Source organism: Oryx dammah, unplaced genomic scaffold, assembly GCF_014754425.2.
Source record: "Oryx dammah isolate SB20612 unplaced genomic scaffold, SCBI_Odam_1.1 HiC_scaffold_21, whole genome shotgun sequence".
NCBI classification, from domain to species: Eukaryota; Metazoa; Chordata; class Mammalia; order Artiodactyla; family Bovidae; genus Oryx; species Oryx dammah.
The window spans coordinates 51552307-51567392 of NW_024070205.1; the positions used below are offsets into that span (position 1 = coordinate 51552307).

The window sequence follows — 15086 nt, forward strand, 5'->3', positions numbered from 1 at the left end:
GCTACCCTTGGGGCCTGTGTGAGGTCCTGGACTCTATCTTCCCAGAGCCTACAGCTTCCAGTGCTTCTATGGGAGGAGTCCCAGTGCCCGGGACTCACCAGGGCCTTGAGCCCTCAGACAAGAGGGGAGAGGCTGGAGCTTCAGGTGATGTTGGGGAGGAGAGAGGAGAGGAACAGGGTGCACAGAGGAGGGTGGCCCCTTCATAGCACTAGGTGCTTGGAGAGAGAGCCAGGACAGGAGGGAGCCCATTGGGAAGAACCGTAGGCTCTGGACGAGTGTTTGAGTTCCGAGACCCTGGGCAAGTGTGAGTGCAGGGGAAGTGTGCTGAAGGGTTTCACGCCAGAGCACCCGGCCTGGGAAAAGGACAGCTCCCACGTGACTCTGGTTGTCTCCTGTGTTCCTTCAGGGAAGTCTGCAAAGGCTGGTGCCCCATGACCTCCATCAGGAAAGCCCAGCAGGAAATGAGCAGCAGACCCAAGGCAGCTGGGGAGGCGGCCAGGGCCACCACTGCCTTTGCCAGCGCCAACTGAGGCCCTCTCCAGGGGACACATCCACACTTCCTTCCCCAGCATCTGGTAAGTGTGGGACAGGAAGGAGGGGCAGGCCTTCACCAGCCAGCGGCAGGCTGGGTGTTGCATTGGGGCGGTGCCACTGGGTGGGGTTTAAAGGAGAGAAACTAAGACCATCTGTTTCCCAGAGGCAGCTTTTGTGACTCTGCGCAGGGCCAGCAACGCCATGGCTCTGCCATCACACCCTCCAGCCACTGCCAAGTCTCTAATAGGGATGACAGAATGACTTGGCCTCTCAGGGAGTCCTCCCATGCCCCTGGACCTACTGCCTCCTCCATGCCCCCTGCACCTCCTGTCCTGTGTGCATGAGATTGTCCCAAAAGAGCCGTCCCAGTGGCCAGAATTGGAAATCACTGGCTCCCCAACACACACCCAGACTATTACTGCAGAGTACAAATATCTGTCTGTTCTCTGTACAGTTTCTTGCCTCCCACATTTTTGCCCCTCTAACAGATAGGAAGACCTGACTTAGCCAAAGTCCCCTGGGAATCTAGTCTAACTAGATTTAAGGAGATGGGACCTTGAGAGGAAGGGATGCTGAGCATTTTTCCAGGCTCCTCAGCTGCAGACAGTGTGAAAGCAGGCCAGAACCTGGGCACTAACACTGGGGCCTTAGGAGTTTGGAGATTTCCATTAGTTTCACCTGCGGTTACCAGGCGTCTCCGAAAGGAAAGGTCAACAACTAGCCTGGAGCAATATTTGTTTTGGAAATGCTGGACCTTCCAGAAAGGCCAGGAGTGTAAGAATAAGAGGGCAGAGCCTGGGGGAGTGATCCAGTGATGCACAGTGGGTGACTCAGGGGTCTCTGAAGAGGCTTAGGGCCCTGTCTTCCTCCCCCTTTGCCTTCTCTGTCTCCTCCTCTCTGCTGCTCTTTCCCTGGCTTTTTTTTTTTTTTTTCCAAATCTTTCTCCCTTTTAAAAACATATTTATTTGGCTGCATTCGGTCTTAGTTGTATCATGTGGGATCTTCATCACGGCACCCGGATTCTCTGGGTGTGGTGCACGGGCTCCAGGGCATGTGGGATCTTAGTTTCCTGACCAGGAATGGAGCTCACATCCCCTGCATTGTAAGGTGGATTCTTATCTACTGGGCCACCAGGGAAGTCTCCTTCTCTGCTTTTTAATCTCTCACCAAACAGGTGTGGGTAGTCAGCTGCAGAGGGAATGTGGCAGAGCAGAAAGAGAACTGGCACCTGAGACCCAGGAGGCTAGGTCTGAGACTCGACTCTGCCCTGACCAGCTCTTTAATCTTAATGGAACTCTTAAGGCCCTGAGCCTCAGTTTCCAAGTGTATGGTGAGGGCCTATCTCTGAGTTCCCAGCCTGACATCTCTTGAGCTCTTGTCATGGCTCAGACGGTCAGCTGTTGTTGCATTTGGACACTCTTCCTCCTCTGTTGATTCCTCTGCCCCATCCTGTCCCCTGCCTGCACTCCAGGGCTCCCAGGACCATTCCCACCCTTCACCCCACAGGAATGACTTCCTGACAGTCATCCCTGAGGCTGGAGGAACTTGGCACCCCTTAGGCAGGCTCCTGTCCTTCCCTTTCCTCCTGTTCATCCCTGCCCCTGGGGAGGCAGCCAGCTGTGTCTTGGATGAGCCATCAGCCCCGTCCATCTGACCCTTGGGCTACATCCACAATGGAGCTATTCTCTGTAGACTCTGCCGGGCACTCAGGGCTGGTGTCTGCCTCTACCGGATCCCTGTGCCCCAGCAGCCCCTGGTGGAGACACCCACCCTTGGCTCTGCCCGTGCTGGCTGCAGAAACCACGGGAGAATTGGTGCCCTGACTCTCTGTTGGGTCTCCTTCTCCAGGGAGGACCAGCGTGATGACCGACTCCCCTTTCCTGGAGCTGTGGCAGTCCAGAACAGTGGCCGTCCGCGAGCGGCTGGGCATCGGGGACCAGCCCAATGATTCCTACTGCTACAACTCGGCCAAAAACAGCACCGTGCTCCAAGGGGTCACCTTCGGGGGCATCCCCACTGTCCTGTTCATAGATGTCAGCTGCTTCCTGGTGAGACCCCCGGGGATCACATCAGTTATTTGTTTAGCACTAACCCCCTCCCCCGCCACAGGGTTTTCTGGGAAACTCAGATGAGGAGCCAGACATCCCTGGGTTTAAGTCCCAGTTCTTCTGCTTCCTGGCTGTCACCTTGGGCATATTACATAGCTTACTGGGGTCTCATGTTTTTGCTCTGTGAAAGGGAGGTAATAATTCTTATCTCGGAGATTCTCGGAGAAGGTTAAATAAGGCGAAGCATGTAAAGAATGTACACTACTGCTCTTTTGTTTATTATCATTGTTACCAAGTTGTCAGCCCGTCATGTGTCTAAGGCCCTTAGGAAGGGTTAGTCTGCTGGGATGAGAGATGTGACTGGAGAGTGTGGATGAGAATTAGAGCAGCTGCAATTCCCAATTTATAGATGTCGCCCTTGTTCCCCACTGTGGTCCTTGGGCCTTTAGAGAATCAGATGTGGAGAAAAGGAGAGAATTAGAGGAAGGTGAGTACACCTTATTAGCACCACTCCTCACAGTGGACTTTTGTTAATTCAGACCTCCTTGTTCCCAAAGACCCTCACCACCATCACCCAATTTGAAATATGCCATCTTCCCCCCTAGACTGGCTCAGACTTGCTAGGTGTGATTTACTGGGGTGCTAGGGCACCTTCTTTTCAAAAGTGTCCATGGGATGGTTGGTCTCTCTTGTCACCTTCTCCTCACATGTAATGGAGACCATCTAAGTAACGGAGGTAAGAAGGGGTGGAGGGAATGGACCCCTTGGACTGCTCTGGACCAGAGGCTAGGCTTGGGTGGGAACCTGGGAGAGGGGCGTTAGGGTAGCCTGAAGTGCATGCTGTCACTTGAGGGCCCTGTGCCGTAAAGGAGGTGGCTATCCAGCCCAAGTTTACTTGCAGGAAAAATGTTCACAGGAAGAGAGGAAGGGAGTTTTCACTCCTCTTTCCATTTTCCTCCCTAGGATTAAGGTCTAAATTGTTGCATTAGAGTTTTGCTACATTGTTGATCTTCTATTGACAGATATGGAAACCTATGTGCTACTCATGTTGCTTTTTCCATAAAGGGCTCTTTAAGTGTCAAGGAACCTACCTCTTGGGGCCAAAACCCATTCATAGGTTGAGAACAGTCCTCTCTACCAGGCTTGGTTGGGTAGGGGGAGTAGGGGGGCGTGTGGTGATGGATTTCAGGGTTGATGGGGTTAATGGAGGAGGGTCGTTCTGGAGCTGTTATCCGTCTTCTTCAGGGAGGGGAGAGTCTGGGCCAAGGAGAGAAGTCAGGAAACACAGGCTGGGGTGGGTCTGTCTTGAACAGGGTTTGAGGAGAAGAGAGAGTCACTCTCTGTTGGAGTGTGCTGGTAGGGTACATTTTTATTGCAGGAAGATTTGGGGATTGGAGCCAGAGGAGCCTGAAAGACATCAAGGCATGGGAAACATCTACCCCACTTGAGCCAAGGCAGCAGCCAGGGCAGAGGGCTGGCACTCATTGAGTGGCTTTCATATTTTTCTGATGACAAGACTCACCTGCCCTTGAAACTATATCACCAACTTCCACCTTCACCTTGAGAAAATTCAGCTGGAACTTAGCCACTCTGGAGTCCAAAACCCACATTTAAAAACCACAGTCCCTAACCAGGGCACTCAGGGATATGCTGATTAAAATGTGTCTTTCTACCTCCCTGGATTTTGAAGCGGGGTGGGGAGCCTATCCAGGGTGGGGAGAGAGGCAGGAGTAGGGCAGAGGACCTGCAAAGGAAGGGAGGAGAGTCTAGAATCCATGGGTTTTTAGAGTGTAAACGGGGTTAGACTTGAGACCAACCCCTTCCATTGCCATTGGGCATGCAGGGCTGTGGATGGCCCTGGCTTGTGGAAGCCAAGCCAGCTAGCACTGGGCCTTTGGTGGGTGTTGCCCCCACATGCTCTGTGCCAGGCATCCCCAGGGCTTGCCTCCTGGAGAACTGAACTCAGGGTAAAGATCTGACCACTTCTAGCTCAGCCTGCTATCATGGTTCTGTGATTAAAAATGCAACCTGATGTGAGGGCGGGAGCTGGTCCCAGGGGTGCTGATAGGGCCTTCCTACTCAGGGACCCTTGCAGGCAGACCAGGGCTGAGGAAGGTTGTGGCTGCCAGTGCTGCCTTGAGAGCAAAGGATAGGCCCTGGGAGCTTGGCTGGGAGGCCACCAGGGCAAGCTCAGTGTCAGCATTGACGGGGATGGGGGCTAGTGAAGGGGGTGAGCGCAATGTTGAGCTCTGGAGCTGTGTAGCCTCGGGCAGCTCAGCACCTTCTCTGGTCCTCTAGCCCTCTTGAGTCTAGGCAGGTGGCCTTTGCCCTGAAGACAGCTATCTCTTCTAATTAAAAGCCATCCAATAAGATTTTACTTGGTTTCTTTTCTACTTTTAGTCTTTAATAGTGATATTTTCCATCATAAGAAGAAAATTCTGGGATTATGGCCGCATTGCCCTGGTGTCAGAAGGAAACAGGTAAAAAGACTCATTATTTCAAGTGTGTGTGTGTGTAGGTGAGGGGATGGGGGGAGAGAGCACGAGAGGTTGGGAGGGGCTTGTGGAGCCCACCAGGCATAGCCCACATGTGATGCCCATGTTAGATGGTGCTCATTAGTATGTCTGCCAGGCCTGTACCAGAAACTGTTGTCTCTGCTCTTTACCGCAGACCTGTGAGGTTGGCCTCGGTACCTTCTTTGTGGTGGTGAGAAAACCAGGGCCCACACGCTCAGCTCTCCCTTGGGGCTTGGTCCGCTTCAGACTACAGAAGGAATCTAGTTGCTTCAGATAATTCAGGCTTTCATCATCAAAGGAAGATGCCTGCTTTCTTCCTTTCCTTGAGCATTTCCAAGTGGATCTGCTTTGAGATTAATTAATTTGGTGCTGGGGATGAAGAGAGCTGGGTTGGGAAGGGCAGCAGGGCTGCAGGCGAGCTGCTCCCGTCCCCGGGGCAGGGTCCGCCCGTGGCCTGAATCCACCAACTTCAGAGGGCCTGGGTCAGAGCACAGACTGCCTTGGCTGGGACTCAGGCCCTTCCATCTCCACCCTGGGCTCTGCTGGCTCTCTGTGCATGTCACCTCAACAGGGAGAAAGAGTTCTAGGTCTGCACAACTGGAATTTCCAGCTCCAGCTGCTCCCTCTCACCCCAGGATTTTGTGTCAGATGCCGAAATAGGAAGTGAGTGGGGAAACAAGGACAGGCCCAGGCTCCCTGTCCTCAGCCTCCCCAGGGGTTCCCCAGGCAGGCCCCCACTCTTGCTCCACAGGTGGCTCCTGTGTTGAAATGTGGTCTGTGCAGGAGGCTCGATGGGGGTTGTCTATCGATGCACCTTCTTTCCCCATAGTCTCCACTCTAGGGTTAGGCTCTGGGGCCTCTTGCTTCAGCTGTATGTGAGCCTTGGACCATTTAGGGGAACTTTTGAAACACCTGGTACATTTTTGGTGCATTCACCCTTAGGAGGACTGAGTGCATGCATGCGTGCGTGCTTAGTTGCTCAGTTGTGTCTGACTCTTTGCAATCCCATGGACTATATAGCTCACCAGGCTTCTCTGTCCATGGGATTCTCCAAGCAAGAACTGGAGTGGGTTGCCATTCCCTTCTCCAGGGGATCTTCCCAACCCAGGGATCGAACCTGGGTCTCCTGTGTTGCAGGCAGATTCTTGACCACCTGAGCCATCAGTACTACTGAGTACTACAGCAGAATAGAACACTTGGAAATCAGGAGACACCCCCACTTCCGTGGCTGTGTCATCTTGGTCGGGACCCTGAACTTGAGCTCGTTGGATCATTTCCTCTGGCCCTGTCTTGCCTGGGGGGTTACCATGAAGGTCACATAAGGCAGTTCTTTGGAAAGGCTTTGACAGTTGAGTTTCACCAGGCCTTGTGCCATTAGAAGTGAAGCCAGGTGCAGGAAAACAGAGAGAAACAAAACTTAGCATGATGCAAACACCTCAAATTGACAGTGCACGGGAAGCTTTTATGGGTTACTCAGAAGAAAGGATGTGCCCAAATTAACAATGTAAAATGCCCCAATTTGTCAAGTCCAAAATACATGTTTTGGACATTTCCTCATCTATGAAATTAGGTGCAACCTGTTATCAATGGTGGTCATAATTTAACTGACAACATCCTTTCCTTCTTAGTGATTCAAAAAATAATTGTGCCATTTATAACCAGAGCTGTCTTAGATTTAATAAGATAGTATTTATTCCAAGTTTTACTTGCTATGTTGGGAAATATACTGTAAACGGGCAACGCTTTGAAGTCACTTTATATATATATCAGTCACAGGGCTGAGGTTCAAGGGGGTGAAACACAGGATGGTCCATTGACACCCTGGCCCCCTGTTCTTCATCCCACATAGCAGAGTTTCGTGTTTCACCATTCCTTGCAGTGGTCAGTGTCTTTGCCTATAGTTTTATGAAGGCTAGTAGCTTTGGTCCTGAGCTCCAAGAGGGAGCAAGATACTAGACACAAGTTTTAAAATTTTTTAAATAACAGTCTGTCATTTTTCCCCTTTGTGTTTCTAGTGAGTCCAGATTCCGGAGACTGTCGTCTTCCTCTTCAGGGCAGCAGGACTTTGAAAGCGAGCTGGTTGGTATTTAAGGGGCTGGTGTGGTTGTGGCTGGGAGGCGGGGCTTTGCATGGATGGGCAGGAATGAACTGGCAGGGAGAGGGCAGTTGTACTCCTGGTGAGCTGCTAACTTTACTAACCCTTGACCTTGAATGGCAAGTGCTGGTGACAGCGCTTCTCTGCTTTGACAGAGGCACCTGAACTTGAGGATTACTATGGCACAGATGGCGGCTGAGTGACCCAGGATCAGGAGACTTGGCTGATTCTCGGCCACAAGGCTACAGCACTTGTCTGTGTTATCATATTTATGACTTTGTGTGACAGTTAATTATTAACTTGCCTGCTGGTTTATGAGTCAGCTGCAGGCAGGAACCAAGTCTTATCCAGCTCTGTTCCCCATCTCCTGACACCCAGTAGGTCCTAAGTAACTGTTGAATGAATGACAAGCCAATATTTGTCTTTCCCAGCTGGGTGACAGTCCAACTTTAAGGTGAGCTAAGTTTAAGAAATGTGTTGGACAATAACACCCACGACACCCTGTCCCTCTCTAAACCCCCCCTCCAGGGAATTGTCCAGTTAAGCAGGCTTGTTTCCTTGGCTTTGTCTTGCATCTCATTCAGTCATTTTGAAATGAACAGAAGCCCTCATCAACTTCTCCAGAGTGGTGCTGAACTTTCCTCAGCTCTTGATTTGAATTTCACTATTTGACCCAGGAGCCTGTATAATTCCACAAATTGTCAAAACTTGAGAGGTTTTCCCAAGATGTTCAGGCCCAAGATGCACGTTACAAAGAACTGGGAGCACACAGACTGTCGTATTTGAACAAGAGTGTTGCTTGCTGAATTGGGGATAGAAGCAGTTTGTTGTTTGTTTGTTTGTTTTCATATAAAACAGGAAGTTAGATTGTTGTTTAGTGTCAAAGCTGATGATTATATCTGCCTCCGAAAAACAGAGATTATTGGAAGCTAACCCCTGTTCTCCATTCCCAGGGATGTTGCTCCTGGCTGACCGCAATCTTCCGCCTGCAGTGAGTACAGCGTGGGTGGCTGGGGATGTCTTGTTTGGGTGGGTTTGTTTGGGTGTTTGGCCAGTCAGGAGGAGAGAGCCAAGGTGCTGATCCTGAGCTGGAGTCTCTTAGATACTTTTCAGGCCCAAAGCAGTATGTAGGGGCAGAGAATTAAAGTGGCCCAGGCAGCCTCTATGCAAGCTAATTAAAGCTAATTTTTTGCTTTAGGCAGTAATTCTGTCTGCTTACTATTTATCACTGATATATTTGCATGGAAGCTCTTCTAGGCAGCATCATATGTCTTTGAATTGGTGAACAATGGAGAAATAATGATTGTTTAATATATTTAGCTCATTTGGTTAAAAGTTAGCTGTTTCTCAAAACTTGGACCCCCTTGGAGAGAAAGAGGTGCTTGGGGCTCAGTTAGCTGCGTAGCATGTGATTGGCAGAGTCATGACACGAGGCTCGGCTCTGCTGCCTGTGGTGTGTTCTGTCCCATCTGAGAGATCACTGTTGTAAGGTGCACACTATTTTACACAGCACCGAGAATGAGAAAATGCTTTCTATTACACTGTGATCAGCTATGATCCCACCCCATTTCAGAGATGTTGAAAAATGAAAAGGTTATCTTAGAACTGATGAAATGTGGTACTTCCAGGACTTTGGGTAAATCCTTCTCTCTGGCACCCTTCTCTCTGGCCTTCATTTTTCTCAACTAAGCTGAGAAACACAACATTGTAAACCATTTGTACTCTCCCTGCCCTCACACACACAAAAAGACTGAGCGCAACAGCAGCTCTGCCTAATTCAGGTGCATTCATATGTGTGAGACCATGTTATAAAGAGCCGAGGTTGCTGAGGCTTGTTCCAGGGGAACTGGCAGGAGGCAGTCTGTGCAGAATAAAGCAGAAGTCTGTTCTGAAGCCAGAGGAAGCAGGGGGAGAGGTTTCTGGCAGGCAGGAGAGGACTGAGGTCAGGAAGGGTGGGTTTGCTAGCCTCTCCCATCCCTGCCCATTATGAAATCATGTCAGTGTTTCTTCTTTGCATTGGAAGTTGTCACAGTTTGTGTAGTAAGTCTATCACAGACAGAAAAGAATCAGCGAAAAGACATTTAAGCCACCCCTAGCCCTACCTCTGAAAGGTACCTACCTCTGGTGCGTTTTCTGCTCCGCCACTCTCCATATCACTGCTGGTTGCGGCTCAGGTGATCCCCACCCCAGACTGTGGCCCCAACTCTCCCTCCGCCTGGATCAGGTGGGGCAGAACAGAAATTTTGACTCATTATCTTCATGGTGACTAGAAAAGACTGCTTACAGTTTGCCCTGGAGTCCACCCCTATGGTTTCTATCTTTGCATGTCCCCTTCCAGTGTAGACCTTGCCTCTCACTGAGTGGGGCTGTAACCTATACAGCTGTGTATTCTGCTTTGTCATATTAATGCTATTTGTTGCTTAGTCGCTAGGTTGCGTCTGACTCTGACCCCATGGACTACAGCACACCAGGCTTCCCTGTCCTTTATTACCTTTTGGAGGTTGCTCAAACTCATGTCCATTGAGTCAGTGATACCATCCACTCATCTCATCCTCTGTCACCCCCATCTCCTCCTGCCCTCAGTCTCTCCCAACATCAGGTCTTTTCCAGTGAGTCTGTTCTTCCGATCAGGTGGCCAAGTATTTGCTGGGTAAGCACATGTTATGGCAAAGTATATGCGTTTTGGTAGTTTATTTAGAAGTGAACACAGTGTAATCAGTTGCAGCGTTTTTCCTCCAGCTAGGCAGTAAAAAGGAGGGATCTTAGCAAGCATCCCCACCCAGTGCCAGGCAGGCATCAGGCCTTGATCCTCACTGCCCCTTGTGTGCCTGCTGAGTGGCCAGATAGCCAGCAGGTAGCAGCCTCTCCACTTTAGGTCCTAGCCTCCCGTGGTTCCCATGACCCTCTCTGGAGGCGGCTTAGCTGGATTCAACTGTGGTCTGTCTGTGTGGCTGCAGAGCCCACTCGCCACACCATTCACCACACCTTTCACCACACCTTTCAGACCTGCCTTTTTATCCTGTTCAGTTCAGTTGCTCAGTCATGTCTAACTCTTTGCAACCCCATGGACTGCAGCACGTCAGGCCTCCCTGCCCATCACCGTCTCCCAGAGCTTGCTCAAATTCATGTTCATCGAGTTGATGATGCCATCCAGCCATCTCATCCTCTGTCGTCCCCTTCTCCTCCTGCCTTTCATCTTTCCCAGCATCAGGGTCTTTTCTAATGAGTCAGTTCTTAACATCAGGTGGTCAAAGTGCTGGAGCTTCAGTTTTAGCATCAGTCCTTCCAATGAATATTCAGGACTGATTTCCTTTAAGATTGACTGGTTTGATCTCTTTGCAGTCCAAGGGACTCTCAAGAGTCTTCTCCAACACCACAGTTCAAAAGCATCAATTCTTCAGCACTCAGTTTTCTTCATAGTTCAACTCTCAGATCCATGCATGACTACTGGAAAAACCATAGCTTTGACTAGATGGACCTTTGTTGGCAAAGTAATGTCTCTGCTTTTTAATATGCTGTCTAGGTTATTTATAGCTTTTCTTCCAAGGAGCCAGTGTCTTTTAATTTCATGGCTGCCATCATCATCTGCAGTGATTTTGTAGCCCAAGAAAATAAAGTCTGTCACTGTTTCCATTGTTTCCCCATCTATTTGCTATGAAGTGTTGGGACCAGATGCCATGGTCTTCATTTTAAGCCAGCTTTTTCACTCTCCTCTTTCACTTTCATCAAGAGGCTTTTTAGTTAGTTCCTCTTTGCTTTCTGCGTAAGGGTGGTGTCATCTACATATCTGAGGTTATTGATATTTCTCTCAGCAATCTTGATTCTAGCTTGTGCTTCATCCAGCCTGGCATTTTGCGTGGTATACTTTGCCTATAAGTTAAACAAGCAGCGTGACAACATACAGTCTTGACACACTCCTTTCCCAATTTGGAACCAGTCTGTTCTTCCGTGTCCGGTTCTAACTATGGCTTCTTGACCTGCATACAGGTTTCTTAGGAGGCAGGTCAGGTGGTCTGGTATTCCCAGCTCTTGAAGAATTTCCCACAGTTTGTTGTGATCCACCCAGTCAAAGGCTTTGGTGTAGTCAATAAAGCAGAAGTAGATGTTTTTCTGGAGCTCTTGTGCTTCTTCTAAGATCCAGCGGATGTTGGCAGTCTGCTGAAGCCCTTCCTTACTTGGGCTCTTTCTTTCTTTCCTTTTGGCTGCACTGGATCTTCATGGTGGCGCCCAGGCTTCTCTGGTTGGAGCGTGTGGGCTTAGTTGTTCCACAGCCTGTGGGGTCTTTATTCCCCTACCAGGGATCGCACTCACAGTCGCCTGCATCGGAAGGCAGATTCTTAACCTCTGGACCACCAGGGTAGTCCCTCCTTGCGTTCCTTCTTCCCAGTGCAGTGCTTTCCTGGACTTCTGAGACCAAGACCCTCAGGATACTTTCATGTCGGGAACAAGAGATAGCCCCCATGCCTTCTCCCTCCGTAGCAGGAAAGTCTGGCTGTCAGAAACCAGAATTTTAATTTTCTGAGTGCCCAGATGACCCAGAGCCTCCAGATAAAGCACTGAGGGTGGGAAGGGGTGGAGCAGGTTGCCTCCACCCCCCACCTCTGGGGCCACAGCAGGGACACAGGGAGGAAGCAGGGCTGGTTGGGTGGACAGAGCCTTGGAAAGTTTGAAGCAGTGACCTCACCTCTCTTTCCCAGTTTGTCTGAGGGAGACGGGAGAAAGGGTGGGGACTGTGAGTCTGACACACACAGCTTTCCTCAGAAGATTCCCAGCAGCCCTCTGGTCAGTGGCTCTGCTTATTCATGGATGCAGGAAAGGGCTGAGGGATAATTGTACTTACACACCTCACTCCCATACAAATGTAGGCACAGATGTTTCTAGAGACAGTGAGTGGAGTGGTGGCAGGTTCTTTCATCCAGGAGAATGGGTGGAGGCTGAGAGGCAGGCTCTGTAGTTCACGTCATAGCTCTGCTGTTACAGGCTGGGTGATTGTAAAAGGCTTATTTTTTTTAAAATGTTTATTGTTTATTTGACTGTGCTAGGCCTTTGCTGTGGCATGTAGGATCTAGTTCCCTGACCAGGGATCAAGCCCGGGCCCCCTGCATCAGGAGCATGGAGTCTTAGCCACTGGACCACCAGGGAAGTCCCAGATTGTAGAAGTTAATGTGATTTTTCTGTTCCTGTTTCCCCAAATGTAATATGGTAGTCAAATTGGGACCTACCTCCTAGATGGTCATGAGGATTATATGGGATAATCCGTGAGAGGGCCCAAGGGCCTGGCCTGGTACCACTACTCATTAGGATTCTGTGTGTGTCTTGGCCAGTGATGACCAGATCCTGGAGTGGTGTGGGGAGGACGCCATCCACTACCTGTCCTTCCAGAGACACATCATCTTCCTGCTGGTGGTGGTCAGCTGCTTGTCACTGTGCATCATCCTGCCCGTCAACCTCTCGGGGGACTTGCTGGGTAAGGACTGCTCGTCTTGCCTGCTTTGGGCCCCGGGCAGAGCATCAGCCCTGGGGAAAGGGCTCATGGTGCTGGGTCAGAGCCCCAGGATTCCTGCTGAACTCAGATGTGAGAAGGTCTCAGGGTGACTTTCTGAACTGGCCCATTTGATTAAAGATCTGGTGGAGAATCCACCCCAAACCTGGGCCAAGAGTTGGGGACTCTAATATCTAAGTAGGAGGAAGACCTCAAAATCTGTAAGATCAGAGCTTTCACAGTGTGTTTTATAGCTTCCTGCCACCACCCAAATCAGGTGGCCACAGTTAGTGGATCTGGAAGATGGTTGTGATGCTCAGAGTGAAAATAAGAGCGTGGAATTCTATTTCCAAGCACCCGCAGGAATCCAACATCCAAAACACCATCATTAATCCGCTTCTTTTTTTTTAAAAGAGTTTTGATGTGGACCATTAAAAAAAAAATCGTTATTGAATTTGTTACAGTATTTCTTCTGTTTTATGTTTCGTTTTTTTTGTTTGTTTTTGTTTTTTTTTTTTGGTTGTGAGGCATGTGGGATCTTATTAATAATTCCCTGACAAGGGATCAAATCTGCATCCCATGCATTGGAAGGTGGATTCCTAACCACTGAACCACCAGGGAAATCCCATAAACCCACTTATACCCAGTGATTCCCAGCTTTGCTTTTGGGAACAGTTTAGGATGTATCTATATTTCCAAAGGGATGCCACGAGAATTTCAAAGCAAGATGAAGTCAAATTTTGATTTTAGGTAGGTTGAGAAGAAGTTGTCAGGAGCATCTTGGAGTAAAGCAAAGACCTTGGGTGGTGTAGCTCTGAAGACTGGACAAGCGTCACCATCCTCAGACTGGTCTGGATATCGTATCCTTCCCCTCCTCAGAGCTCCACAAACCAAGGTTGCTCCCCCTACCCGCCACATGTCTCTAGTGTGACCCTGAGTATCTGTGCTTCTCTGCAGACAAAGACCCTTACAGCTTTGGGAGGACAACAATCGCAAACCTGCAGACTGAGTGAGTACAAGGTGGCCGGGCATGAGGGTGCTGATGGGTGAGACCGAGGAGAGGGTGGACTCTGGAGCCCAGAATAGGCCAAAGCAAGAGGGTTAGCATCACAAAGCTTCTTTGCTGCTAGCACCTGTCACTGGGCTATGGGCGTGGACACGCCTCAGGCTGCTGTTGTTTTGCAGTGGGTCTTAGGAGACCCGGGGGTGTCATTTGGGGCTGGCGTGCATTTGCCAGCACAGCACCCTCTGTAAAGGGGCACTGGCCATGCCACCTCTGCCGGAGGAATCTGTTTTGATGAAGCCTTTGGCCTTCAGCTCAGGGCCATGAAGGTAACAAGCCCAGCCCCTGCCCCTCAGCCCCTGCCTGGGGGCCCAGCCCTGATGGTGGGTGCTGTTCCCCTCTCCTACAGCAACAACCTCCTTTGGCTGCATACCATCTTCGCTATCCTTTACCTCATCCTCACTGTGGTCTTCATGCGACACCACACCCAGTCCATCAAGTACAAGGAGGAAAGCCTGGTGAGTAGGGGATGGTCTGGGCATGTGCTGGGGAAGGTCTCAGGTGGGAGCCAGAAAGGACTGGCACAACGCTTATTCCCCAGCACCACAATGGCAGTGAGTGCAAGGGGGCCTCAGGCTTGCATGTGTGTGCTCAAAATTGGCATTTAGTATTTCTTATTTTTTTGATAGATTGTTTTAGGATTTGGCTATTACCTGCCGTTGGGGTTTGGGCTTGTAGTTACTGATTCTAAGTAACTTCCAAGAAATTTGACTTGAGAGCAGCTCCTTCTCTCTTTGCAGCCGACAGCTTGATGGGGGTAGGGGAAGTTTCTGTTGTTACTGAGTCACTCAGTCATGTCTGACTCTTTGTGACCCCATGAACTGCAGTCTACAGCATACCAGGCTTCCCTGTCCTTCACCATCTCCAAGAGTTTGCTTAAACTCATGTCCACTGAGTTGATGTTGCCATCCAACCATCTCATCCTCTGTTGGCCCCCTTCTTCTACCCTCAATCTTTCCAAGCATCAGGGTCTTTTGCAATGAGTTGGCTCTTGGGTCTTACTCTGATCTGATGTGTGATCTCTTTTGAGTCACCTCCCCTCTCTGGGTTCTTTCTCAGTCTCTTGTCTTGCAAAGGAGGCTCATAGAAATTGCTTTGGAAATGTATTTTTTTCTTGGCTGTTCCACTGTGTGACATGCAGGATCTTAGTTCCTCAACCAGGGATTGAACTCATGCCCCTGCAGTGGAAACACAGAGCCCTAACCTCTGTACTGCCAGGGAATCCCCTGGAAGTGTATTTTTGACTGCCTAGAAAATATGCTATGTAAATAACAGACTTCAAGGCTCTGTCAGGCTTGGAAGATGAACCTCTAAGCCCCTGAGGCCTCACTGTTTTCCTTGGGGAGGA

General features: G+C 50.0%; 1 protein-coding gene across 1 annotated transcript in view; it reads left to right on the forward strand.

Moving 5' to 3' along the window:
* TMEM63A (transmembrane protein 63A) overlaps positions 1-15086 on the forward strand; it is a 36370-nt gene that overhangs the window by 2978 nt on the left and 18306 nt on the right. The window contains exons 2-9 of the mRNA XM_040263667.1: positions 407-575; positions 2383-2582; positions 4983-5062; positions 7114-7177; positions 8147-8184; positions 12518-12660; positions 13633-13684; positions 14088-14196. Of these exons, the coding sequence (XP_040119601.1) occupies positions 2397-2582; positions 4983-5062; positions 7114-7177; positions 8147-8184; positions 12518-12660; positions 13633-13684; positions 14088-14196 (672 nt within the window). The 5' untranslated portion in view covers positions 407-575; positions 2383-2396. The remainder of the gene's footprint in view (positions 1-406; positions 576-2382; positions 2583-4982; positions 5063-7113; positions 7178-8146; positions 8185-12517; positions 12661-13632; positions 13685-14087; positions 14197-15086) is intronic.